Consider the following 27,542-nt stretch of genomic DNA (forward strand, 5'->3'; position numbering starts at 1 on the left):
TACATTGTTTTCTTTAATTTGCGTGAGTTATAGGTCTAATGTAGTCAATAACCAACAACTAGTTTGCAAATCTATTCTAATGTCTCCTTTGACAGTTGACCAAATTTTTTAAAACTCACTGTCTTAGAGTTTCAAGTTTTTTACATGCATTATTTGAGGTAAGTATTGATTGGTTTAACAGCATAATTCATAATAGTAGAAGGTAGATTTGTATTAGTTGATAGTGATTTTTTGTTAAATCCAGTTTAACCGATTTTTATATCAGGTAACTGGCAACATTATCAACGTTTCGTCGACGTTTGTGGTATATTTAAAGTTAATACTTTTTGTAGAGAGAAAGCGGCAACCCTAACAAGTCTTTTCTACTGAAATGCGTGACGCTGCACAAAGCCGACCGTTGTGCTATTGGTTGAAGTGCCGGCACCTCAGATTCTGGGGAATCTGATTGGACAGGTGGAGCTATGGGAACATTTTATTGGTCGGGTGGAGCTATTGAGGGCATCTGATTGGTCGGATGGAGCTATGGGGGCGTGTCGCCATGCTGATGGTGTAGCCGGACAGACGCCGCGGCTGTTTGTTATTGAATGAAAATCGTTTTTATGAGGCGATATTCCTACTTAGCACACGAAAAAATAAGTTTATATGTTTTAATAATTTGTTAACTTATTTACACTTTATTAGCATGTAATTACGCACCTTTTAACATCTTTCAATATTTAGGTTCTAGTTACAACTCTGAGTTAAAGCTGTAGGCCTTAAGTAGGCGCCGGTGGTCGATTTTAACAATAACCGAGGAACAGAAGCGGACACACTTCATCCATGAGACGAGCCCCCAGAAACTTACTTCAATTACAGCAGTAAACAAACAAAAGAAACAGAAACCACGGGAAGCCTACCCGGATGGTGCCCGGCGTTTGAAGCGTTTGCAGATCACATATGGACAGTTCCTGATTGTTTTTCTGGGTTCACACAATAGAAAATGTCTAACGGTGCAGCGGGAAGCGGGGGCTTAACCTGGGTGGTAAGTCGTATATGATTACTAACGTAGTAATTCATGTATTGTTACGCAAAGACATCGCACATTACGTATTATAACCCCTTTGTGACCGCATACATGTGCGTTAGCCTTTTGGCTGCAAGATTCATTTAGCTCAACATGAATGAGCTCACAGACTCACCCTCATCTCTCTATTATTCATTCTGTGCACAATATATAGCATCTGTTTTAAATACCGCACATTAATATTAATTTTGTGTATTAAAATAATGTTTTTTTAAGCTTTTCATTGTGATGCACAGGAAAGTTCTTTTGTGTAGATTCCCATAAGCTGTGAACGAGTCTTTCCACTGATTTAAACTTTTCCCTCTTTGTTAGAATCAAACTTATAGGTGTGATGTTTTAGGGACAGAGACCATTGCTATTACAGTCAGAAGCTCAATATGCTTAAACCGGGAAAAGGGTGGAAGGGTTTATTTGAGTTTGATCTGTTTAAAGCCACAACAAAAGAGCAGCCTATTGGGAGACACATGCTAATTATGAGAACTGATCCCAGACCAGTACTAATGCTTTGTTACACATCAGTTACTGGATTTGCTAGCTTCACTTGTTTCTATGACTTTATGAAGATGATATTTTTTTAATAATTTGTAATATTAGATTACAGCCCTGGCCATCATCAAAGCTATAATGCTTATAGTTTATTGTGTGATGCCTATTAAGGTCATTGCATTGGACAGTCACTGGAACGTCTCTCAAATTAATTCAGTGTAATTTAGGAAATAACTGCAATTTGGCAACAAAATTAAATCTTGATTCTTTCAGAATGCTCAAAATGACAAATTCTAGATTTTAACTAATCAACTTGAAAATGTAACTACAACATGATTCAAATAACTTTTTTTTATTAACCGTCTAGTCAAGGAAAATTCTATCCCAAGTGTAGCACACATGAAGCTGTCAACGTAAACAATCACTTGTTAATTAAATGTCTTTGCAGAAAAGATGCATGAACTACATCTACATCTTGTACAATCTTGCCTTATAAGTATTATATGATGCTGCACAGTTTATTTAATGCCATTGAGATACTATTTTTATAGCAGTTTTTTTGGTCATGCTTATCTTTAATCACCATTAACTGACTATTAATTATGACTTTTACATCAATTATTATTATTATACATTTTATTGAAATAGGTAGGTTTTGGTATGGGGTATATAATAGATTCATGCAAAATAAACCATCAATTTGTGCTATATATGACAGCACCAGCACAGAGAGTTATGAAATCCTTTATAAGTTTCAGCAAACTTATAAAGACAGAAAGACACATTATACAGACACATTGACAAGTTTTACAGAGTATCCAATTTGCACATTTGTAATGCAGCTGTAAATTCATTTATCTAGATGATTCACCGAATGTTTCGATCACCTCTGTTTCTGTAAAATAATTACAACATTAAAAGAAGCAAGAAGTTGATTTGATAGCCGCAGACAAATTTAACAAAGTTGCATGTATGGATGTATCTAACAACAGACCCTCTTTGACAAGAACAATGGTGCGAAAAAAGAGGAAGTGAATGGCCGGGGAGATGCTGGGAAGAGTGAAACGGTCAAGAAAGAAAGCTCAAAGAAGATGTCAGTGGAGAGAATCTACCAGAAGAAGACCCAACTCGAACACATCCTCCTCCGTCCAGACACCTACATCGGCTCAGTGGAGCCCGTTACTCAGGTAAGAGAGAAGGTTTAAGCAGGATTACTATCAGAGATCTGACATTAGATTTACGTTCAGGAAAATGGGAATCCCGTCTAATTTCTGGTTAATTTCCGATATCTTCAAAGCCTCACTGTTTCAATGCCATTAGTTGCTTTTCATTTCTTTACATAACACTCATTTGGTTGTATGTTTTGTAGCAAATGTGGGTTTTTGATGAAGAAATCGGAATGAACTTGAGGGAGATCACATTCGTCCCTGGATTATATAAAATCTTTGATGAGATCCTTGGTAAGAATACCGTTATGTTCCTTTAAGTGACATTGACATACTTTGTCTGACCATTTTATTGTACAATATTTTTTATTAAATATTGTAGCATTTGTAGCAGACATGGTTGGATATTATGCAATATTTAAAAAAACTGCAGTAGTTTTAAATAAAAGTAATTTTTATAATATATACATGTACAATATATATTATAAATAACATAATCTGCCTTCATTTTTAATATTGGTAGCACTTTAGATTAGGGAACACGTATCCACTTTTAACTAGTAAACCTCTAATTTGATGCTTATTGATAGTAAGTGATACTTGCTTGACTGTATTTGCTGCAGTAACATAAAATATTTGAGAGAATTATGAGTTATTGCTGATAAATGCAAAAAAAAGAAGCAAAAAAAGTATTTTTAATAGAAAAGTGATGTAAAACTACCACTACAACAAGTGCTGACACTAAAACCACTAGCACTAAAAACATGTCATCGCTTGGGATAATTGTAGTTTTATATGTTAAATTTGCTATCTTCAAAAATGATATCTGGATAATAAATATCTGTGATATTTCGTGCTCTAACATTGGATTTTCTGTCCCATCAGTAAATGCAGCTGATAACAAACAGAGAGACAAGAACATGACCACCATCAAAATCACCATTGACCCGTGAGTGCTGCTTTAAAAGTCTCATTCACAGTAACAACTCAAAATGCTCTTGTATCAAATAAATGTTGGCGCTGACAATACTGCAGTGACAAGAAGTTGATGTGATTGTTGGGAGAGCGTGCAGTAATGGTCTAATAAACATGTCTGCTCATTCCACATTCATTTCACATCCATAACCACACACACACTTTCATCTGTAGTTTACAAGGACTAATCATGGGCGTAATGGTTTGTATACTGAGCTAATTATTTTTTCTGTCCCTAACTCAAAATAACCCTCACAGAAAAACCTTACAGAAATATTTTTTTATATTTTTACTTTTAAAAGACCATATTTTTAATTTCATGTAGTAGATTTCATTCCTGCTTGCCTCATGATTTAATTCTAATCCAGAGGATAACAATTTAATTATAAAACGATGCATCTTCATGGTTATATATAAAACGATGCATCTTCCATAGTATGTGTGGTGTACAGTTGTGGTCAGTAATATGATAAAAACCATTAGAGTAATTTTGTTTCTTAATAACAGTGTACAATATGGTTGTTTTTGTTAATTTGAATCTTTATTATTTAAAAAAGATGCAAACAACAAACAGTACAAATACAACAAAAGAATAATCAAGGAAATCAGCATTTTTCCAGTACAGTAGGTCTATTTAACAGTAGCATTCAATCAAGATTTTGAATAATAAAAATAATAATTGAGTAATACAGAAATTAAATAAAAATGGTAAATAAAAACTAATACTTTTATTTTTAGTAATAATATTTTATTTATAATAAAAGCAGTATTCTACTATATATATATATATATATATATATATATATATATATATATATATATATATACCTGCACAAAATCTACAGGTTGTAAGTAAAACAAAACCTAGAGAAAAAAAGAAAGGAAATTTATTAAAAAACTGCATGTAAACTCAAACAGGCTGTTCATCGGCTGATCAAAAGACCATTGTCTTAATTAAATCTGCAAATAAATATGGCTTTCATGTCATTGTTCTTCAGGCAGTAACACTATCATGATTTGAGGTGCACAAGCAAGTGTTCCCAGAACACGCTATCACTGCCAAGTTGAAGGAAGATGGAAATTTGAATGTTTCCTGTTTAATGTTTAATGTTAGCTTATATTATAGCTTATATTATAATCTTTAAAAATGTTTTCTGTCTCTCTGGGTTGTAATGCTTTAAGCTGTCCTCTCTCTTCTTATAGCGAGTCCAACACCATCGCTGTGTGGAATAATGGGAAGGGAATTCCTGTGGTAGAACACAAAGATGAAAAGATGTTCGTTCCTGCGCTGATCTTTGGACATCTCCTCACCTCTAGCAACTATGATGACAATGAGAAAAAAGTCACAGGTAATGCATGCACGCATAGTTAAATACTGCAGTTATGCAATCTTCAGAAACTTCTCTGTGTAAGAGCTAGTTTCTTTGGTATGGTTTGGTTAATTTTTTGCTCAGTGAACTTGTTGTCTAGGTCACAGAACAGGCAAACAGTATTTTATGCAATCACTATTTCACTTATTTATAATAAAAATACAGTGTATATGACTTACATTGGCATTTTACATTACATTACGCTTTATTAAATCTTAATTTTTTTAAGATGCAATTTTTTGTTGCAATTATATGCAAGTGCTATGAAAGTCTTGGTTAGCCTAACACAATACACATTAAAGTGTTTTTTATAATAAATAAAAAGAAAATAGAAAATGGACACAGTCCTTTCAAAATGCAGAACTTTGTGATCATTGCAGGGAAACAAAATTAAACTTGACTTTTTAACTAGTTTTTACAATACATTTTCAATCAACCAATGGAAGTTAAAAGCAGCATGTAAGTGTATTTATTTCTTGTGCAATTGGCATCGGTAGGAAATGCTTTTTTTTTTTTTACTTTGTAGAGACGTGCTGAAGCAGCATTCGGTTTCATGCTTCATTAGTAGCTTCAACTAGTCAGTGTCGTGCACTTGCTTGGCCCTTTGTTGTCAGTTTCAGTTTCGTAAGACAGGTTTGGTATACGGTCTATAAGTCTATATAAGTTTGGTATAAGGTCGCAGCAGCCCTCCTATGGAGACCAAAGAGTGTAAAGACCTGTCACTCTACCTTTTTGACTTCACAAAGACACAGACAAGGGACACTTGTATCACCTTTTAATTTTCTTTTTTCCTACAACTTGTTTTACTTTGGTGTCAGATTTTAATCACTGATTTTTACTATCTGCTTTCAAATTCATGCTTTTGCTATAATTCACAAACCACTCATCACACACTGTAGGCAGCACAATCCTAACAACCAACGGACTTTGCTAATGTCTGCTAATACATCACTTTTTCTTTTGTGTCTACTAGTCATTTAAGGCTATCCTCATGGCCAGAAGACAATGCTACAACTACAGCACTCTTAAATAATTTCTCATTTACACACACTCCCCATTTCACTGGAAGAGGTTGATGTTCTGGTCTGCTTTTCTCTACTGATTGGAAATTGAGTTCTTTACCATCTCTGGGTATCAACAGCTCCTTAGAATCGCATTACGTTACTATACTATTATCATCATCTTAAAATCCATTTTGTAGTTTATCGACCTTCAGGACCACTAGGTAACTAGAAGGATGTGTTGCTCTCAATCTTTCCTAAGGATGGTACTCCTCTAGCTATGCTCTGAGATTTTGTTGCTTACCTACATATACCTCAGGCTGCAGACATCCATACACTTCCACACTTGCTTACCTCTTTTGATCTCAAGACAGTGTTTACTCACAAATCAGGTAACCAACTGGACCTTATTTACACGACCCTGCTTCACTGTTCTTGTGATGCTTACTGCACTGCATACTTTGGATCACTTGCACAGTTATTATCTCTTGATGCTAACAGTGCTGCTGATGCTTTCTTCTCCTCTCTTATGTATTATGGTTCGAGACTTTAGAAAGGTTATGGCACAAATCAAAAAATCCTGATGGCTTTTTATCACTCACTTCTCTCTTTTCTCTCTGCTAATGTTTAAACTCTTAAAAGGATATACTATCACAACAAAATTAACAATTTCTAAAATAACAAAAATCTTGCATAATCTTTAAAAGATTTCCCTCCCTCCTTTTTCATCCCCCTCCCCCTTCTTTAACTTTTAACTTTAGCTGATGACTTAATAAGATTAAAACCATCAGTGCACAATTTTCCACATCACAATCTGTCAAGCACATCTTACCAGCAGATATACACTCATTCACATCATACAGCAACCATTTCTTTAGAAATGGACATTCTATCTTGACCGCCTTGCTCTCAGTTGTTGAAGCCCTAATACTAGCAAATCTTCTATACTTACCTTGCTGGATCTGTCTGCTGCTTTTGTCACAGTTAACCACCAGATCATCCTTTAAACACTATTGACATCTCAGAAAGCACACTCCAGTTGTTTGAGTTTTACCTTTTTTTGGAAAGGTTTTTCAAGACACAACATCACAACTACAGGGGTGCCTCAGGGCTCAGTTCATGGACCACTTATCTGTCTACATGGCATGGGGTAATGGGTTTGATGGAATCACAAGCAGTTCTGTCTTTGCAAAGTTGAGTTGAAGGTGGTGGTCTTTCGTTTAGCTAGAAGTGTCTGATAGACAAGCTGAGATCCAACCTATTCTGTCATTCAGAAACATGCATTTTCATATCACTGCTATGCTGATGACACTCAACTTTAATAACAATAGCTCAACAATAGCTGCTTGCATCTCAGCTTGTCTATCAGACACTTCTGTTCTTTTCCTATTCTATCTACTTGTTTTTTTATGTATTTTATATAGACTTATATAAAAACATTTTCCTACGTGTACTGCTTTAGGCTATCAAGACACTGTTATAGCATTTGCATATTATTGCTCTTTTGTTGGTTCTGATTGGTTCTGTTGTCTTTATTTGTAAGTTGCTCTTCTACATTACTAAATGTAAATGTAAAAATGTTGGTTTTGCTGGCTGCACATTCACAAGCTGTTCACAGTGTCAATAAGAGATTAATTCCACAGTGTAGACAGGTCATGGGTTATATAAGGATTGTTTGTGAATGCATATGATGTCAAACAATCATGTGGATCTGTAAACCTGCATTGAGTGAACTTAAGTGATTTTCAACAGTCAAAAAATGGTTTTAATTTTACAGTGTTACTCACTTTCTATTCACAGTTTAAATAAAAAAATTTTTTTATGTTTTTAAAAGGAATTTGTAGTTGAATGTTTAGACAGTGTCTAAATACTGTGTTCAACTGCAATAATGTTTTTACTATGGTAGCTGCATAAACAATATGATACAGTTGCTTTCTACAAATTAATTTTATTAATTGGCTTTAATAATGAAGATTACTGTATCAAGAGAAATAATCAAAGAGTTAATGATTTGGTCATAATCATGCAACCTTTTTATTATGCAGTTTAAATGCGTTTGTGCTGTTAGTTCAACTGTAGTGTTGAAATTAATTTAACTCATCAATCTGATGTTTATCAGGTGGCAGGAATGGATATGGCGCAAAACTATGTAACATATTCAGCACAAAATTTACAGTGGAGACAGCCTGCAAGGAGTACAAACGGAGCTTCAAACAGGTACAGCTATTTTGTGAATTTGCAATACAGGAAATCTGTGTTGGTTATCATTAAACAGCAGCTATTTTAATGTCTTACACATTTGCTAAAAGTTTTTTCTCATCCTGATTCTTCAAAAGACATGGCAGGACAACATGGGAAAGACCAGTGATGCGAAGATCAAGTACTTTGATGGTGAAGACTACACATGTGTCACTTTTCAGCCTGATCTGTCCAAATTCAAAATGGAGAAACTAGACAAGGACATTGTGGCTCTGCTCACACGCAGGGCGTATGATGTGGCTGGCTCTTGTAGGGGCGTTAAAGTCATGCTAAATGGAAAGAAGCTACCTGTAAGTCACTTTTCATTTCCATATGGAAAAAAGTGCTTTATGATTTTTTTTTGACAACGATGTGACAAAATTCTTTTTAAAGGGGTCACGACATGGATTTTTTTAATATATTGTTTTTGGATAAAAACAAATAATTATGTGGGCAAATGATTATTTTCAATCTAATATCAATATCCTTACCCTGGAATCCTTCTGAGATCCGTACAAAGACACATGCGTTATTTTAAACTTAAACACACAAACATAAACCAAACGCATTTAAACCAAACATAAATGCTTATTTTTAATGATGATGACATTTTAAATTATGAAACTTGCAAGATATATTACGCATACAAAAACCTCTTTTGTATCAGAAGATCATAGGAAATTTGGTTTCTCATGTTATGACCTCTTTAAACATTTTTTAGACAGCCGTCTCCCTCATTAGCATCTGTGTTTGTGTCTTGTGCTGCAGGTAAATGGTTTCCGCAGTTATGTGGATCTGTATGTGAAGGATAAACTGGATGAGACGGGCGTTGCTCTGAAGGTTGTGAATGAGACAGTGAATGAACGTTGGGAAGTGTGTCTCACCATGAGTGAGAAGGGCTTCCAGCAAATCAGCTTCGTCAACAGCATTGCCACCACCAAGGTTTCTGTAACGCTCTTGTAATTTTTGTGAAATTGGGGGATGGCAGTAGTGCTTTAAATGGGTTGAATTTAGCACTAAGGGTTGTAGCACTAAACAGTAAAACATCAAATTGCATCATGCTCTGCTATAGTTTTCCCAGCATTTCTGCCATGTTTGTGCTTTCTGACCACTGCTTGAATGCTTCTTGTGAAGTCATGTGATACTTATAAGCTGTGTGATATCGTAGGGAGGAAGACATGTTGACTATGTTGTGGACCAAATAGTGTCGAAACTGATTGAAGTGGTCAAGAAGAAGAACAAAGCTGGAGTCTCTGTGAAACCATTCCAGGTGTATATTCACAGTTCAGCACATTGATATGATAAAATATCTATTTAGATGCTTGAATACTTGGTCTTTTAACTGATCTAAGAGAATCTTTTTAATTTCAGGTTAAAAATCATGTTTGGGTATTTGTGAATGCCCTGATCGAGAACCCAACCTTTGATTCTCAGACCAAGGAAAACATGACTCTACAGACCAAAAGCTTTGGCTCCAAATGTGTTCTCTCTGAAAAATTCATCAGAGCTGTAAGTGTGTGATGATCTCTGATTCTGAAACATTGTGCATTAAATGTAACGCTTATTGTAACAGTAAATCTCTTTAATTTATCACCTTTTGGAATTTGTCCCATTACTAATAGTTTCTTGGCTTTATAGATATAACAAAAATGTCTGCATGCTTTAAAGTCAACATAAAACTGAAGCTGTGACCAGTGAATAGTGTATAGTGTATGAGAAAACAAGTAACATGCTTAAAAAGAATTATGCCAGTCCTGATTTAATGCTGATTTTAATGTGTTAAGATGTGGTGAGGTCTGATTTATTTGTCCCATCGTAGGCTACAAACTGTGGTATTGTGGAGAGCATTCTGAACTGGGTGAAGTTTAAGGCCCAGACACAGCTAAACAAGAAATGCTCCTCTGTCAAGCACAGCAAGATTAAAGGGATCCCCAAGCTAGATGACGCCAATGATGCGGGTAAGTCAGTATCAGCAGATCTCGAAGGTCATGGTCTGCTCATTAGGGTGGGTGGGTAATATGGACCAAAAAGCATATCTGAATTTTGTTTTCATCTGAGGGGCAATATACTGTATAAATCTCAGTATATTCTATGAAGTAATTTTTCACAATAAAGGCACACAATAAAATGGCAAAGGCCTTTCAACATTTTGAGCAACATTTGTGTCGGTGTTAAAACATCCATTTCTTTTACATTAAACCTGCAGTCAGTAACGTTTTGGTGATCAGTATTTACAAAACGTAAGCGAGTACATCGAGCGAGTAAATCAATTTTCCAAACCATGTTTTAGACTTGTCCTTAGTAACTACTGTACACCTATAATAAGTGTTTATATTCAGACTATTTAGACTCGTTCAGGTAGGTACCTGTGATTTATCATACACTTAAACCAATTCAGCCAGTAGATCCAGCTGCAATGTTTTTCTGCAAGACGCACACAGTTCTGTTAATTAATTTGCACCAAAAGTTGTGGACTGCAGTTTAAATGTGAAAAAATCTTCATTTGGTATTTGCAGTTTTTAATTTTAGTGTTAGTTAGAATGAATTCTTACTGTAAATATGAAGAGGCTTTTCAGTTTGATTGATCCGTCAGTCTCTGTTTTGTAGGAGGGAAGCACTCCTCAGAGTGCACTCTGATCCTGACCGAGGGAGACTCAGCCAAGTCCCTGGCTGTGTCCGGTTTAGGAGTGATAGGGAGGGATCGATATGGAGTGTTTCCACTCAGAGGAAAGATCCTCAATGTGAGGGAGGCCACACACAAACAGGTGAGCTCCAGGAACCTTGACATGGACAGACAAGCCATAATAAAAAGTAAATGAGGATGAAAACTGACAAGATTTTAAAATCCTTAAATCAAAGTGTAGCACTATTTTACCCATTGTATGTGCTGAACTTCTGTGCTGTATATTGTTTATACTTTGATATTTAATAAAAAAATTATAAAGGTTTTTCATCTCACTGTAAATTCATTAGTTAGAAATTGCTTTTTGAGAACACAAATGGTATGAGATGACTGGATGTTGACCTTGTTTTGATTGTAGATCATGGAGAATGCAGAAATCAACAACATCATTAAAATCGTGGGTCTCCAGTACAAAAAAAGCTACGATGACCCAGACTCCCTGAAGAGCTTACGCTATGGAAAGATTATGATCATGACCGATCAGGTGGAATTATGTGCTTTAGTTGGTGTTCAATGATTATTTTTGTTTCTATCTATTATGTATTCAGAGATGTTCCCTTTATCTGTATGTATCATGTGTACTATCAGGATCAAGATGGCTCTCACATCAAGGGTCTTCTCATTAACTTCTTCCATCACAACTGGCCATCTCTGCTCAAGCACACCTTCCTGGAGGAGTTTATCACACCAATTGTAAAGGTATGATAACTATCCAATAAAGAAAATGTTCTGTTCATTAGTGCTGCTTCAGGTTTTTATATTTGTTTCTAAACCTTTCTCTTTAGGCCAGCAAGAATAAACAGGAAGTTTCATTCTACAGCATCCCAGAATTTGAAGAATGGAAGAAACACACAGAAAATTATAAAACATGGCACATAAAATACTACAAAGGTTTGTTTGCTGGTTACTACGTATTTTAAACAGGTTCCATCGAAAACAAGCAGCATTTATGCCTATATGTTTACTGTGTATTTGTCAGGTTTGGGTACCAGTACAAGCAAAGAAGCAAAGGAATATTTTGCTGACATGGAGAGACATCGAATTATGTTCAAGTACAATGGCACTGAAGATGACGCAGCCATTACACTGGTTAGTTTGTTACTACTGATCTTGTTTGTACTACATTTGGTCCAACATGACTATTATTTAGATATTAACTGCATATTACTTTGACACACTGGTCAACATTGTGTGTGAACTCAGGCCTTCAGTAAGAAGAAGACAGATGACAGGAAAGAGTGGCTGACTAATTTCATGGAGGACAGACGGCAGAGGAGGATGCATGGGCTGCCTGAGGTACATCTCTCATTACACAAAAACCAAAGAGAAATGTTTTTTAATGTGAACATATCACATTTAAGACAAAAATAGTGAATCTAAGTATTGCCATGCATCTTGGGTACTGTTTGAATGCCCCCTTTAAATCTGTATGTAGCATTTCTGTTTTTCTATCTACTTGTTTTCTTTTTCATTTATTATAAAAATGTATCCTTTAATCCTAGCATTGTCTATTTTTTATTATTATTTTAACTTGTTTTCTTTTTATTTACTTAAAGCAAAAATTACCATCTAACGCTAGTATTCTCTGTACTTTGACTATTCTAGCTTTTTTAGGAAAAAAAGGAAAAAATATTATTATTACTTATTTCAGGAAAAATTATTGCATTAATTGCATGAATTATTTAATGGGTAAAATAGCACATGTTATTCGAAGAAATTAACTTAAACTTCAAGACTGTTTGAGGTTGTTTTAAATATGGCAAGACCAGCATTCAGTTTGTCTTACCCAACTTGTATTTCCATTAAGCTGAACCTTTATTTCTTCTTCTTCTCCTTCTTATATGTATTGTCTAGTATGAGTGACTACTTTTAGGAAATTAATTATTGTCTGATCATTCATGTGCACGTTTTTGTCTCATCACAGCAATTCCTGTATGGCACATCAACACGGCACCTGTCCTACAATGACTTCATCAATAAAGAACTCATCCTCTTCTCCAATTCTGACAATGAGCGTTCGATTCCATCGCTTGTTGATGGTGTGTATCTTTACTTATGTTTTTACATGTTTAAACATGTTGAACTGAGTTTCTCTTCTTGTCTTCTTGTCTTGTCTTCTTGTCATTTTTTGCTGTCTTGATTATGTATGACTGAAGTGGTATTGATGTAGATTGACTGCCTAACTGTAGTTTTAAGAGTTCTGCACTTTCATCTTCATGTCTGATTTCTACTGTATGTAGGTCTAAAGCCAGGTCAGAGGAAGGTGTTGTTCACCTGTGTAAAGAGGAATGATAAAAGGGAAGTTAAGGTGGCCCAGCTGGCTGGATCCGTGGCTGAGATGTCTGCTTACCATCACGGCGAAGTTTGTAGCAAACTTTTTTTTGCCTTGCTGCATTTATTTATTCTTGGTCCTAACTGGTTTAGTGGTTTTTCGATGCATAGATTAAAAAGAAATCATATACAAGAAGTCTTAAATCAAAAAAATAATTTTAAAATGTTCTAATAATTGCATTTATTGGAAAAAAGAAATGAATGAATGATTTGTGACAAGAAATTTGATCTTTTCTGCAGCAAGCCCTCATGATGACTATCGTGAATTTGGCCCAGAACTTTGTGGGGAGCAACAATGTCAACATCCTTCAGCCTCTCGGTCAGTTTGGTACCCGTATCAACGGCGGCAAAGATGCTGCCAGCCCTCGTTACATCTTCACTATGCTTAGGTAAGGTTTGAATTGTTTTATACTGATGGCATTCCTTCATACAAAGTGTAGTTTGAAGTTTATGAACAATAAACATTGCATGTATTTGTGTTGGCAATTCTATACAACGTGCAAAAAAAATTTAAATATAGAACTTTGCATTCTAAAGCTAAAAATCAATTGCTGATTTTTTTGAGCTTTAATGTAAAAGATAACAGCCCACCCTGCTCGTCACATTATATTTATATTTTCCAAAAAGTTAAAGTACAGCAAAATGTGTGTTTTAGTCATAATGAACTGGTTGAACTGGAGTGCTTCAAGAAGACTCACTAACATGTCTTTAGGCAAAATGGAAATACTCATGTGACATTATAACATGTATATGATAAGGATGAGGCTGTTAAATGTTATGTGTTGAGTCTCAAACAAGTATTCCTGGGAGTCCGTACCCAGAACAGAACCATACCGCCAATCCAAACTGTATGCTAATTATCATTTATCTATGAAGATAGTGGTCCTGACAAAATTAAGCAAGAGACAAACAAGTATTAAAACAGTCACTTGCAGCTATCCGTTTCTTCTGCTGAAAAATCAACTTCACCCAAGATAAACCGATGAGTGCACAGTTTAAATAGATTATAGTCGCTGTGATCGCCTTCTAAAGCCCTAACACTTTTATTGACATTTTAATAAATAGTGTTTTCTATTTTATTTTATTCTTCACAAAGTTTGACATTAATCTTAGTAACTATATTTTACTGTATAACCATATCTTTATCTAAAGAAATCCATTTTTTATCTTTTTTACAGTCCCTTGGCCAAACTGCTGTTTCCTGCTGTGGACTCCAGCCTGCTAAAATTTCTGTATGATGACAACCAGAAGGTGGAGCCCGAGTGGTACATACCCATAATTCCCATGGTACTGGTGAACGGAGCTGAGGGTATCGGGACTGGTTGGGCCTGCAAGATCCCCAACTATGACCCGCGAGAGATTGTCAACAACATTAACCGTATGCTCAACCACCAGGACCCTCTTCCCATGGTAAGACCTTATCCTTACTCTTGTCCTGACCACTGCAAGAACCTTAACCTTACGTTGTGTTCCACTGTATTTTTGGATACTTGTTTTCAAATTTTAAATACCAATTCTCTTTAAACATCAGATCTTTGGATAGATAAAGGGATCATCAGAACCAGTATAAGTTTAAATCACTCTTTCTCTGCATCTCTTTATGTTTTTGTTAGCTGCCCAGTTATAAGAACTTCAAAGGTGCCATTCATGAGCTGGGACAGAACCAATATTTGGTCAGCGGGGAAGTGTCTGTCCTGGACAAAAATACCATTGAGATTACTGAACTTCCTGTTCGCACCTGGACTCAGGTAAGAGCACTTGTAGAAGTCTTGATTTTATAAAGCTGAATCTCTTTAGTGTAACACTGGTGATGCCAAAAATGCCTTCTTTTTCTTCCAGGCGTATAAGGAGTCTGTTCTGGAGCCTATGCTTCAAGGAACAGATAAAACCCCTCCTCTGATCAGCGACTATAAGGAATACCACACTGACACCACAGTGAAGTTTGTGGTGCGCTTGACAGAAGAGAAGCTTGCACAAGCAGAGGCGGCCGGTCTCCACAAAGTTTTCAAACTGCAGTCGTCCCTCACCTGCAACTCAATGGTACGAACCCCTCCTGAAGCTCCCAAATCAAGCTGCCATGATTTCACACCTCGATTTGCAATTAGTAGGAATGCACGATAATCACTGGCCAATATGTAATGTGCAACTTGTCAGTAAAGCCAGTTCTGTAATCTGTGGTATATGTCATTGTGTGCATGGTTTCACATTGAGCAGCATTTACTACACAGAACCGTTGTTCACTGACAAGCTGGCCAAATCAGAATTATTGTACATCCCTAATTATTAGGCCAGAAATAATCTGTGGAAACATAAAGCGCTGCAGAGTAGCCCAGTACCTGTGAGACTTATGTACATTATATTTACATTTACTTTTAGCAGACACTTTTATCCAAAGCAAAGGGCAATAGAAGCAATCAAAGTTAATAAAAGAGCAATGATATGCAAGTGCTATAACAAGTCTCAGTTAGCCTAACACAGTACACTTAGTTTAACTATAATTATATCAACAAAAAAAAACTGATAGAGGAAGCTAGTGTTGGAGACCTTTTTACTTTTTCTCAATTGTATAATAAATAAAATAAACAAATAGGTAGAATACAAAAAGAATAGAGGGTAAAGCTAGTGTTAGTTTTTTTTTAAGAAAACAAGCATTTTGTAAATTAGTAGAGTCTAAAAGGGCCAACATTTTTTAAGAATTTAATTAGAATAGAGAGTGCTAGAGTTAGAGGGTGAAATAAATAAAGATTTTGATGTTTTTAGACAATCTGCGCATATTGAGTTGGGCAGGTCAGTCTGCTAGTTTGTTCACAATAAATTACCCTAAAAAGTATAGTTCACCCAAGATTGAAAATTTGATCATTAAATACACACCGTCATGTAATTTCTAAACTCCTGAGACCTTTGTTAGTCTTCAAAACACAAATTAAGATATTTCTGATGCATTCGAAGAGCTCTATGACCCTCCATAGACAACAAGGATGCTTACACAATCAAGGCTTATAAATATAGCAAAGTGATTTTTAAAATAATACATTAGCTGTTTGGTACACAACATGAAGCTGAGTGATTAATGACAGAATTGTCATTTTTGTGTGAACTATGCCTTTAACAGTGACAAATTGTTGCCTTGAGAGCTCTCCTAGTTCAGGTTTTAATGGACACAAACGTCTCTAGGTTATGAATATAATCATGGTTCCTTGAGGAAACAAGACACTGCGTCCAAAACACTATGGGAAACGCATTCTAAAAAGCATAAAGGCACAAGCGGCAAAGCCAGTGACAGCTTTAAAGTCATGAAGACCTTTGTTGGAAGTATGGCAACAGGACGGAGTTCTCGTTCCCTCAAGGATCCATGGTGATATTCATAACCTGGAGACGTTCCTTTTTGGGAACTCTGAGCTGCGTCCAAAACGCTATGGGAACGCCTGTAGCGTGATGGGGCGTGGTGCAGACATAGTAGGGACCTTCGCCATGTAACCCACTCGGGGGTACAAGAAAGCTTTCGCCAGACCGCAAAGTTCAGATAGGATGGGGCCACTGAAAGGGCCTGAAGGTCCCCTACTCTCTTCAGAGAAGTAAGTGATCGCCAGTAAGAACACTGTCTTAATAGTGAGATGGCGATCAGAAATGGCAGGTCCCATGTGATTGTACTGATGGTCTAGAACCTCAGCGCACCACAGAGGCGTATTACTAGGGGGTGCACCTTTAGTGTGAAGTGGAATAACCCTGCAGAGAATCTAGACTGCAGATACTTCAGAACTGTACCAACCAAAAATCCACCTCAGGGAATCAACCAAAAATCCACCTCAGGGAATACTCCTTCCTCGTTGAGGGAGCTCTGTGGTAGAGACCATTCAGAGAATGGTCTCTACTACATCAGCTGGTTTCAGATGCATTCAGTGCATTCAGATGACTCGCGAAGAGGTCCACCTCTGCCAGATAAAAAGTTCTCCATATCTGACAAACAGACAGAGACACAGAGAGCGCTTAAGGTCTAAATAACAAAAAGCTGTCGCTGGCTTCGCTGCTCATGTCTTTATACTTTCCTGGTTGATGACATCACCTGCCTGGGACGTCAAGCCCTTCCATTGGGCAGATTCTACAGCAGATTCAGAGTGTGGTCACTCAGAAGGTCTTTCCCATAGTGTTTTGGACGCAGTTTGAGTTCCTGAAAAGGAACTTAAGTTAGCAAACCAAATGAGCAAATAAAACCAACACACAGCAATGTGCATGTAAGAACAATGCAACCACATTAGGGATGTGTACATTTTTCTCATTTTTCACTTTTGAGTACTCAGTACATATAAATGTTAACGCATTAACAGCATTGTATTGCAATAGTTGGACACTATTGTCAACTTAGTGCTTTATAACTTGCACATTATTTTTATCTACATTATCAGATGATTACTGACATCGCTACCTGTTTTCCAAAGCCATGACAAGAAATCCTTTTAAAATGATATGCACTATAAAATATATGTTATAAAAAATTAAAAACACTGCTAGATTATTAATAGTGTGTCTTCCATGTATCACTGCGTTGTTGTCAAATCAGTTTCTATTTGCCTCATGTTTTTCTTCGCTGGTCTGTAGGTGCTGTTTGATCACATGGGCTGTCTGAAGCGCTATGAGTCTGTGCAGGATATTTTAAAGGAGTTCTTTGAGCTGCGCTTGCACTATTATAAGCTGAGGAAGGACTGGCTGGTGGGTAGTCTGGGTGCTGAGGCAGCCAAACTCTCCAACCAGGCACGATTTGTGCTAGAGAAGATTGAAGGAAAACTATCAATCGGTGAGACATGTGTGAGGTTTTTTTTTTTTTTTACTTTTTTGGCTCTGAAATATCTATTATTTCTCATCTCTGGTTGGTAAATGCGAAAATCCACTTCATTGTAACTGCTAATAATGGCCTTATGCCAGAGGACAAATAAATGAAGATCCATATCTCAGTGTTTTTTTAACGATTTGTGTTATTTTACCAGAGAACAAGTCAAAAAGAGATTTGATCCGAATGCTGGTGCAAAGAGGATATGAATCCGACCCTGTCGCAGCCTGGAACAAAGCCCAGGAGAAGGTATGGGAGAAAACATTGATAATGGATACAGCTTTGTGAATAAATGCATCTGTTAGAGGTCAGATCATGCCTTAAGATCAAGTCCATGTATTAAGATCAAACCCACTAAAATAAAAAATATTTAATGCACTAAAATAAACAAAATAAGACAAGAAGTCATAGATTATGTTTATAATCCTTATGTATATAATGTTTACATTTATTCCTGTAATACTTATTATTTGTATATATTTATTATAAAAAATATTTCAAATTTTAATTAAAAAGCTTATTAAAAATGGAACATGGAATTCTCACAATAATTAAATCTATCCAATACATTTTTTAGATGAAGAATAAAGGTTTGATTATATGATCTGATGTTCTTCTGCCAGACTACTTCTTTTGTTGTTCATGTTCAGTTAACAGTCATGTGCGGTTTTAGGTAAAAGTATAGACAGTGCTTTAGATATCGAACCATCAAACAATTCTGAGCCTGACCATTAGTACTGTGATGGCTAAGTTCAGAATCAGAATCAACTTTATTGCCAGGTATGTTTACACATACGAGGAATTTGTTTTAGTGACAGAAGCTCTACAGTGCAACAGGATAACAAGACAAGACAGATAATAAAAAGAATTATATACAAAATAGTACAAAATAGCAAAAATATATACTATAGACAGTTTTTATATTTACAATATTAAGTTGGATTATGTAGTTTCTAGTTTCTGTAGTGCTTGAACTCACTGTTCATATCTCTCTGTTTGGTCGGATGATGGTGATGTTAGTCTTTGGAGGATGAGGATGGCGATGGTAATGACAGTGACAGCTCAGTGGACTCTGGCTCTTTATCTGGGCCAAATTTTAACTACATTCTGAACATGCCTCTGTGGTGTCTGACCAAGGAGAAGGTTGAGGAACTCCTCAAGCAGAGAGACCTGAAGGTACTATTATCTATAGTCATCACGGTTACATTCAGTGTTTCATAGTTTTATATTTTTATATTAAATCTGTTTTATATTGTATGGGATAATCTACAGAAAGCTGTACAAAATATATGCACAACTGTCTGTTGAGCTCACCCCTATTCTGTGCTCTTTTATGTTTTATATAGAAAGCAGAGCTAAATGAACTCCAGAGGAAGAATTCAGAAGACCTGTGGAGGGAAGATCTGTCCATCTTCATCGAGGAGCTGGATGTGAGTCTCAGCTTTAGGATCGGGTTTAGTCGAGAAATGTGTGTAACGATGTCTGTGAGAATTTACACTCGGTCTTTCTTCCAGCGTGTGGAGGAGCAGGAGAAGGAGAGTGTGAACTCTGGAAAGGCCATGAAGCTGGTGAAAGGGAAGGTGGGCAAACCTAAAGTGAAGAAGATGCATCTGGAGGAAACTCTGCCCTCTCCATTTGGCCGCAGAATAGAGCCACAGGTCACACTCGCTATGAAAGCCGACGCCTCCAAGAAACTCACCAAGAAGAAGAAGGTATTTGTGTATGAGAGTGTGTATGAGGCTGAAACTAAATGTGTATCTGTCAACAGACATAGAGTATTAATATGCTACTGTAAATAAAGACATGTAATCTGTTAGAGGAGTAGTAGAATGCAATTAAACTATATTTTCTGAAAAACATGCATGTTTTTACCTGTGTAAGCCAACACCATTCACAATGCATGGGTTACAAACATTGTTCCCTTTAAGCTATGTGGCTACACAGAAATGCATAATGAAAAATATATTCACATTAAAATTGCACAGGAGAAATGCAGTGCAATGGTCAGGAAAACCGCTACAGAGTTGGTGTTGTTATAGGGTCTAGCTGGTACATTTTGTCTTAATAATAGTGAGCAGTGAGTTTTTTACAATTATAGACATTATGACGTTAATGTACGTTAAGTTATGTCAGGACCCAAACACATTGAGACAAATTAAGTTATTAATAAAAAATAATAATAGTAATATTTTGACTGCTATTAGTTTATGTAATAGCACCCTATATTAGTTATACTTAAATAGTCAGAATAAATGTCAAGTCTGTGTGTGTGTCAGGTTGAAGTAGATGCTGCGTTGAAGCTGGAGTTTGATGAGGATAGTGCGTTGGGCTCCAATGAAGGAGAGAATTCCCTCATTTCTCCATCAGGCCTTCCCAATCCAGGAGCCAAACCCAAAGCTCCTCGGGTGAAGAGAGAGAAGAAGGAACCTGGTAAAAATAAATACTGCAAATCAATTTAACTTGCTTTCAAATGTAGCTATTAATTAACTTTATTTATAATATAATCTTTCAGGTGCTCCAAGACAAAAAAAGCCAGCAGGTCCTAAAACTCCAGCTAAGAAAGTGAAGAAGAGGAATCCATGGTCAGATGATGATGAAGTTGATGATGATCGGTCGGACAATGAAATTGATGAAACTGAACCTGTTATTCCCAGAGACACCTCATCCAGGAGAGCCTCAGGTGTGTGTGTGTGTGTTCAATACTTCTGTACTTCTTTGCTGCTAATGTTTTTGCCATTTCAGTAAATTTTATTGCAACAATAGGCCGATACAGAATGTTTTATTTCATTGTGTATATTTGCATGGCTATCAGTGGGCTGGACTGTTATGTACACATGGAAGGGTGATGGAAGAAACATATTTGGTGTCAAGTCAACCAGATACATCTCTAATTTTAACATTATTTGTTCTTGAGACCCACTTTTGGTTTCTAACCTTTAAAAATGTGTACATTTTAACAATTTACTTCTGTAGGCATATTAAGATCTCTATAAACCATATAGGGCCTTAAAAATGAAGGTGCCAAAAGGAAAATTGGTAAAAAAAAATTAGAATATGTTTTGTACTATGTGAGTTATGGGCAAACTTTAAGCAAACTTTTAAGAAAGAACTTGAAAAGTAATGCAACAAAGATTGCTGTAGTCAGCACATTTTACCAACAGAGCTACCAATTTCTGTGTAGAAGTAACATTATGATAATGCCATTTTCTGTAATTTAATAGTGATTTGGCTTTGAATCCCCCCTCTACAAAATTCTGAAAATATTCTTCCACAACATTTAAAATTTTGACCTTTATACATGTTAATGTTTTCTCAGAAAAAAATATTAGAACATATTGAGTTTTAGGTTAGATGTAGTTAGATGTGTATATGTGAACATATTCACATATAGATTATTCCTATTGTGCTAAAATAAAGCCTCAGAAATGTATAGACTGAAATGTCTTGTGTTATGTTGTCTTGTTTCACAGCTGTAAAGGCAAAGTACACGTTTGACTTCTCTGAGGAGGAAGAGGAGGACGGTGACGAAGAACAGGAGATTGATGCTCCATCATCACCAGTTTGTTCCAGTAAAATCACAGAGCAGCATAACGACGATGAAGATGATGATGATGATGACATTTTCCCTCCAAAAACAACATTTACTAATTTGTATGTTGTGTCTATTCACTATTGATTGAATCTGTCAAAGTCTGTCACAAAAAAATTAGGTGTATATTTTAAAAATCACATATTTGTGTGTGCGCACACACTTTTAAGAAATTTTAAATACTTTTTTTACTGTAATGCAAGAAAATTGTTTCATAATAATCTCTAAAAGTTAAACTCATAAACTAATTAAACAAAACTAAAGTAAATTTTTTTGTGAAATGTAAATATACAATACAGATTGCTTAATTTTACTATTTAAATTTGACATTTTACTATGAATTCACAGGTTATTTTAGTGTTCTTGTTACAGTGTTAATATACATTTAAGTACTGAGTAATACTAATTAACTACATGTACTTACTATATGGATAGGATTAGGGTTACTTGTATGTAATTATGCTGAAACCAACTATTTAGGATCAAATATGAATGCAGCTTATTTCAGTTTTATTTAATTAACTTTCAGGTCCACTTCACCAGCGAAGAAGAAGGATCCGGTTTTGTCATCTAAAGCTGTCTTTGCTGACAAGAGCAGCGATGACGGTATGTATCTGGTGGAAGTTTATCGTGTCTCTACCAACAAGGAGTTAAACTAAACATGTGTTAATAATGTGTATGTGTTCAACAGATGTGAAGTCAGACAGCGACGATGACAGGGGTCCAGTGTTCTCATCATATTCCAGCAGTTCTGCTTTTGACAAACCTCCAGCTAAAAAAGGTACCTGACCACCAATGTTAAAATGTCATGAACTCAAAATGTAACTTATTTACTTAATTTATGTGTGGTCTTCATGTTATTGTGGGGAAAAAAACATTACACGCACTTAAAATTTTAATAACAATGAAAAATGCATTAACTAATGTTGCTCAGTACTTAAATGTGTATTTACACTGTAACAAGGACACCTTAAAATAGTGTGTAACCACATAAAGGTTGTCCTAGCAGGATTTCCAAAAATTTTCTCTTTTTCGGACCATTCTCTGTAAACCATAGAGATGGCTGTGCATGAAAATCCCAGTAGATCAGCAGTTTCTGAAATACTCAGACCAGCCGTCTGGCACCAACAACCATGCCACGTTCAAAGTCGCTTAAATTACATTTCTTCCCCATTCTGATGCTCGGTTTGAACTGCAGCAGATTGTCTTGACCTCTACGTGCCTAAATGCATTGAGTTGCTTCCATGTGATTGGCTGAATTTGAATTTGCGTTAACAAGCACTTGAACAGGTGTACAGTGGCCGCTTAGTGTATGTAGAGTGAACATGAAGCTAACCAGCTCTGATCTTAGCGCTTAAACATGAGTAAATCATTTTCAGTCTATTGAAATCATGTTCTTGTGTCACTCCAGCTAAGAAACCTGCAGACACAGCACCTAAACAGAGGAAAGCTCCAGCAAAACCCAAGAAACCTGAAACCTCTCTTTGGGACTCAGACTCAGACACAGGCACTAAAAAAGCACCAGCAGCAGGGAAAGGAGCCGGCAAAAGCCGAGGCAGGAAGAGGAAGCAGTCGAGCTCAGAGGAGGATGAATATAGCCCTGTGAAGAAGCCTGGAAAGCCTGCCACAAGTAGGGTGAGTGATTTATCCTTTACTGAGAACACTATCAATCAATCAATCATCAATCAATTTTATTTATATAGCGCTTTTAACAATACAGATTGTGTCAAAGCACTGAACAGTATAAATAATATCAAATGATTTTTAGCATGAAGCATTGTTTAACCCAATCAACATATTGTTGCTGAAAATATGCCCGTGCTTCTTGACACTGGTTTTGTGGTCCTGGGTCACATAAAATCTATAAAATTGCACACATAATGTTTCCACGTTAATTTGGACTGAATTCAATGTTAAAGTAAATTTGTAGTTTGAATAAATTACAGACATTTGTATGCTTGTTTTATTAATCAGTTCACAGGCCTGAAAATAATAATGCAAAACCCTTTAACTCAGTTTTTAAAACTAATAATTGGTTTGAAATATGGTAATATTACATTCATTAAAGCACAGATGTTTCAATTTGGTAACATGCTCAGGATAGTATTATTTCAAACAGTGTGTGTGAATTATTTTGCTGTTGAATGCAGCATCAGATTTTCAGCTTCTGAAGTAGAAGTGCTAAATAACTTTTCCTCATGAAAAAGTATTTAAAGTATGGAAATTCTTTGATAAAAAACAAAACAAAACTAGTGGTCAAGTGGTTTAAATTTTAACTGATCTTCACTTGATAACTATGCTAATAGGCAGATGAACACTTGTTTCTTGAACACCTTAATGATTGTTATTCTTTTGTTATACAGCACAATATTAAAAGTGTTGTTTGTGTGTGTGTGTTGGCATGTAGAAACCAAAGAAGGCAGCATCTGATGATGAAGATGATGAAGATGCAGGCATGAACAGTTTCAGCCGTCTGGACTCTGGCAGAGATCGGTCTGGTCGAGCCAAGAAAGAAGTCAAATACTTTGCGGAGTCTGATAACGACGATGACGATGATATGTTTGACTAGAAAACACACACACACACACACATACACAAACACACACAGACACTCTCTCAGTCCAGAAGAATGCTTGTTGAAGAACAGGTTCACTGTCCTCTGCCCAGCAGAATTTTGTACATTTTACCCTCCATTTTATTTTTTCTTCACTTGTGATGTTGAATTCTTTCTACTGTGTAGCTGTTTTACTCTTTTTATTATTGTTATTGCTATATTATTATTATTGGTATTATTGTTATGATACATTGACAATGTTGTTTTTTATCATTAAATTGTATTTGTCCTGAGCAGCTTTTAGAAATTTAGACTGCTGTGCTTTAGCACATTTTAATGGTTCAGCATTAGAGACAACTTACCTTTTTGAGACGACTTGGAAATAAACATGAAATGTAAATTATTTGTTGGTCTCACAAACTTTTTTCAGCATTGCAGTGGTGTTGGGTTAAACACAAGTTTAGCTTTGTGAAACAAAATTAGAATGGTGGTACAGACTCAAACACATTAAGATGGAAATATAGATACAGTGGGGCAAAAAAGTATTTAGTCAGCCACCAATTGTGCAAGTTCTCCCACACAGATGAGAGAGGTCTGTCATTTTCATCATGGGTATACCTCAACTATGCAAGACAAAATGAGAAAAAAAAATCCAGAAATCACATTGTAGGATTTTTAAAGAATTAATTGGTAAATTCCTCAATAAAATAAGTATTTGGTCACAGTATTTGTTACAGATTTGTAACAACTTTAAGAGGCTCATCTGTTCTCTACCATTACCTGTATTAATGGCATCTGTTTGGACTTGTTATCAGTATAAAAGACACCTGTCCACAACCTTATACAGTCACAATTCAAATTCCATCATGGCCAAGACCAAAGAGCTGTCAAAGGACACCAGAAACAAAATTGTAGACCTGCGCCAGGCTGGGAAGACTGAATCAACTTTAGGTAAGCAGCTTGGTGTGAAGAAATCAACTGTGGGAGCAATTAGAAAATGGAAGGCATACATGACCACTGATAATCTCCCTCTATCTGGGGCTCCACGCAAGATCTCACCCCGTGGGGTCAAAATGATTGCAGGAACTGTGAGAAGATCCCAGAACCACACGGGGGACCTAGTGAACATGTACATGTCCAGGCCCGTCTGAAGTTTGCTAGAGAGCATTTGGATGATCCAAAAGAGGATTGGGAGAATGTCATATGGTCAGATTAACCTTTCGGTAAAAACTCAACTTGTCATGTTTGGAGGAGAAAGAATGCTGAGTTGCATCCAAAGAACACCATACCTACTGTGAAGCATGGGGGTGGAAACATTGTGCTTTGGGGCTGTTTTTCTGCAAAGGGACCAGGACAATTGATCCATGTAAACAAAAGAATGAATGGGGCCGTGTATCGTGAGATTTTGAGTGAAAACATCCTGCAAGGGAATTGAAGATGAAATGTGGCTGGGTCTTTCAGCATGACAATGATCCCAAACACACCGCCCGGGCAATGAAGGAGTGGCTTCGTCAGATGCATTTCAAGGTCCTGGAGTGGCCTAGCTTTGTAGGGAGTTGAAAGTCTGTGTTGCCCAGTGACAGTTCCAAAACATTACTGCTCTAGAGGAGATCTGCAGGGAGGAATAGGCTAAAATACCAGCAACAGTGTGTGAAAACCTTGTGAAGACTTACAGAAAACGTTTGACCTCTGTCATTGCCAACAAAGGGTATATAACAAAGTATTGAGATTTTGTTATTGACCAAATACTTGTTTTCCACCATAATTTGCAAAATTAATGGATTATTAATGGAAAAAATTAATGGAAAATTGATTTTTTTTTCTCATTTTGTCTCGCATAGTTGAGGTATACCTATGATGAAAATTACAGGCCTCTCTCATCTTTTTAGATGGGAGAACTTGCACAATTAGTGGCCGACTAAATACTTTTTTCCCCACTGTATGATCAAATTTGTAGAGTGCAAAGTCTAATCATTCAACTCAGAAAACTGAAAGAGCAAAGCAGATCAGATAATGTTTTCTATAGATAAAACACTAGTAACGCATAACTAGAACCATAAATATGCATAGGAAAGTTCTCCAAAGACACAAAAACAGACTCCAAACTATATTTATTTTATTGTTGTTTCTTTTTGAGAAGACAAAAAAAGCCTAAAGATTTGCACTGTGTATATATATATATACACGTACAGTGTTTTGAGTTTCTTTTTATGATATCCACTGTATTACATAGCCTCAAAGACGTTTGCAAAAATTGAGCCATTGATTCATTTTGTTTCTTATAGACCCTTAACTCATTTTTGGACAATGCATACAGAACAAGGCACACAGCCATATTATGCCATTAGCGGATATGTTAAATTGGCCATTTGGCATTGATAATCATGGTTCTACCCTAAAGCAAGCAAAAAGATCTCTATTAATTCATGTGCATCCTTGCACTTTTTTTATTCATAATAATTTGGCATTGACACACAAAGGTTATTTAAAACAAAAAATCGTAATGCGTAAGCATGCAAATATTCCTGTGTGAATGTGAAAAAGATTCTTGAGGGCAAAAAAGTTTATTGCAAAAAAAATAGGGACACTGTATGTTGTCACCAAATAAATGTATAAAAAAACTCCTGAGAAAATAAAAATATTTACAGATGACTGTACTAAATAGCTGACTAAAGTGGAAAGCATCCAAATATTTCCCTCAAACTTTTTTATTTTTTAAATAAATACATTTTTATTGTTTTGCCAGAAGGGTTCATGTAAAGGCAATGGTAAACATGAACAAAAGCATTGTTAATGTCCAAACAAGACAAGCAAAACAGAGGAATTTAAAAATGGTTACAAACACTCATGGTTCTGAGAAAAATAATATTCTTGAATTGTCATTATCCAAACTCCTCGAGTCCACGGGTTTTAAAAACAAGCAGATTATTTCATGCTTCAAGATGATTTCAAGAGCTGTTTCTTTTATTTATTGATTGATTGTAATTGAATTTATCCATCAAAGGATATATCAGGCCTTGAAGTGTCTGACTGGACTTCAGTGAAAATCTCAATGATGAAAATTTCCCATTTGAAATGTACAAATAACATTTGATGATATTTGATTTCTATAATTGCATTGCCTGTTTCTCTGTACAAAAGCCAGCCAAATAAATGCGGTAAAAATTTTATCGGTGTACAGTATGACAACAGCAAAATTATGTTTCCTATTATTAAAGGATAGAAAGTAACACATAAGCACACTGTTGCATCTCTGCCATG

The 27,542-nt window shown here is 36.0% G+C and overlaps 1 protein-coding gene across 3 annotated transcripts; it reads left to right on the forward strand.

Annotated features, from left to right (window-relative positions):
• The first annotated feature begins 535 nt into the window (after positions 1-535).
• On the forward strand, positions 536-24,684 carry top2b (DNA topoisomerase II beta). Of its 3 annotated transcripts, none has more exons than XM_043217920.1 (35): positions 536-1,021; positions 2,542-2,736; positions 2,919-3,009; positions 3,601-3,664; positions 4,894-5,039; positions 8,181-8,278; positions 8,398-8,610; positions 9,068-9,241; positions 9,468-9,569; positions 9,671-9,808; positions 10,119-10,257; positions 10,907-11,064; positions 11,341-11,466; positions 11,571-11,681; positions 11,768-11,873; positions 11,962-12,071; positions 12,186-12,278; positions 12,907-13,021; positions 13,223-13,344; positions 13,554-13,702; positions 14,492-14,723; positions 14,927-15,061; positions 15,153-15,353; positions 17,910-18,105; positions 18,296-18,387; positions 19,159-19,314; positions 19,485-19,568; positions 19,653-19,850; positions 20,415-20,568; positions 20,651-20,818; positions 21,609-21,789; positions 22,257-22,333; positions 22,419-22,508; positions 23,139-23,362; positions 24,135-24,684. In XM_043217920.1, exons 1-35 carry the CDS (start codon positions 980-982, stop codon positions 24,294-24,296), a joined length of 4,842 nt encoding a protein of 1,613 aa, XP_043073855.1. In that variant the 5' UTR covers positions 536-979; the 3' UTR covers positions 24,297-24,684. The 3 variants fall into 3 exon arrangements, with proteins under 3 accessions (XP_043073855.1, XP_043073856.1, XP_043073857.1); XM_043217921.1 differs by having other exon boundaries at positions 2,557-2,736; XM_043217922.1 differs by lacking the exon at positions 24,135-24,684 and having other exon boundaries at positions 22,419-22,507; positions 23,137-23,238.
• Positions 24,685-27,542: the final 2,858 nt, after the last annotated feature.

The sequence above is a fragment of the Puntigrus tetrazona genome, chromosome 19, assembly GCF_018831695.1.
Source record: "Puntigrus tetrazona isolate hp1 chromosome 19, ASM1883169v1, whole genome shotgun sequence".
Classification (NCBI taxonomy): Eukaryota; Metazoa; Chordata; class Actinopteri; order Cypriniformes; family Cyprinidae; genus Puntigrus; species Puntigrus tetrazona.

What these genes read in the sequence shown, in the direction of transcription:
- top2b (XM_043217920.1), top strand. Translation starts at nt 980, where the DNA reads ATGTCTAACGGTGCAGCGGGAAGCGGGGGCTTAACCTGGGTG. An exon ending in CAATGAGAAAAAAGTCACAG is followed by an intron (nt 5,040 to 8,180) that starts GTAATGCATGCA and finishes GATGTTTATCAG; the next exon opens with GTGGCAGGAATGGATATGGC. An exon ending in AAAACAACATTTACTAATTT is followed by an intron (nt 21,790 to 22,256) that starts GTATGTTGTGTC and finishes ATTAACTTTCAG; the next exon opens with GTCCACTTCACCAGCGAAGA.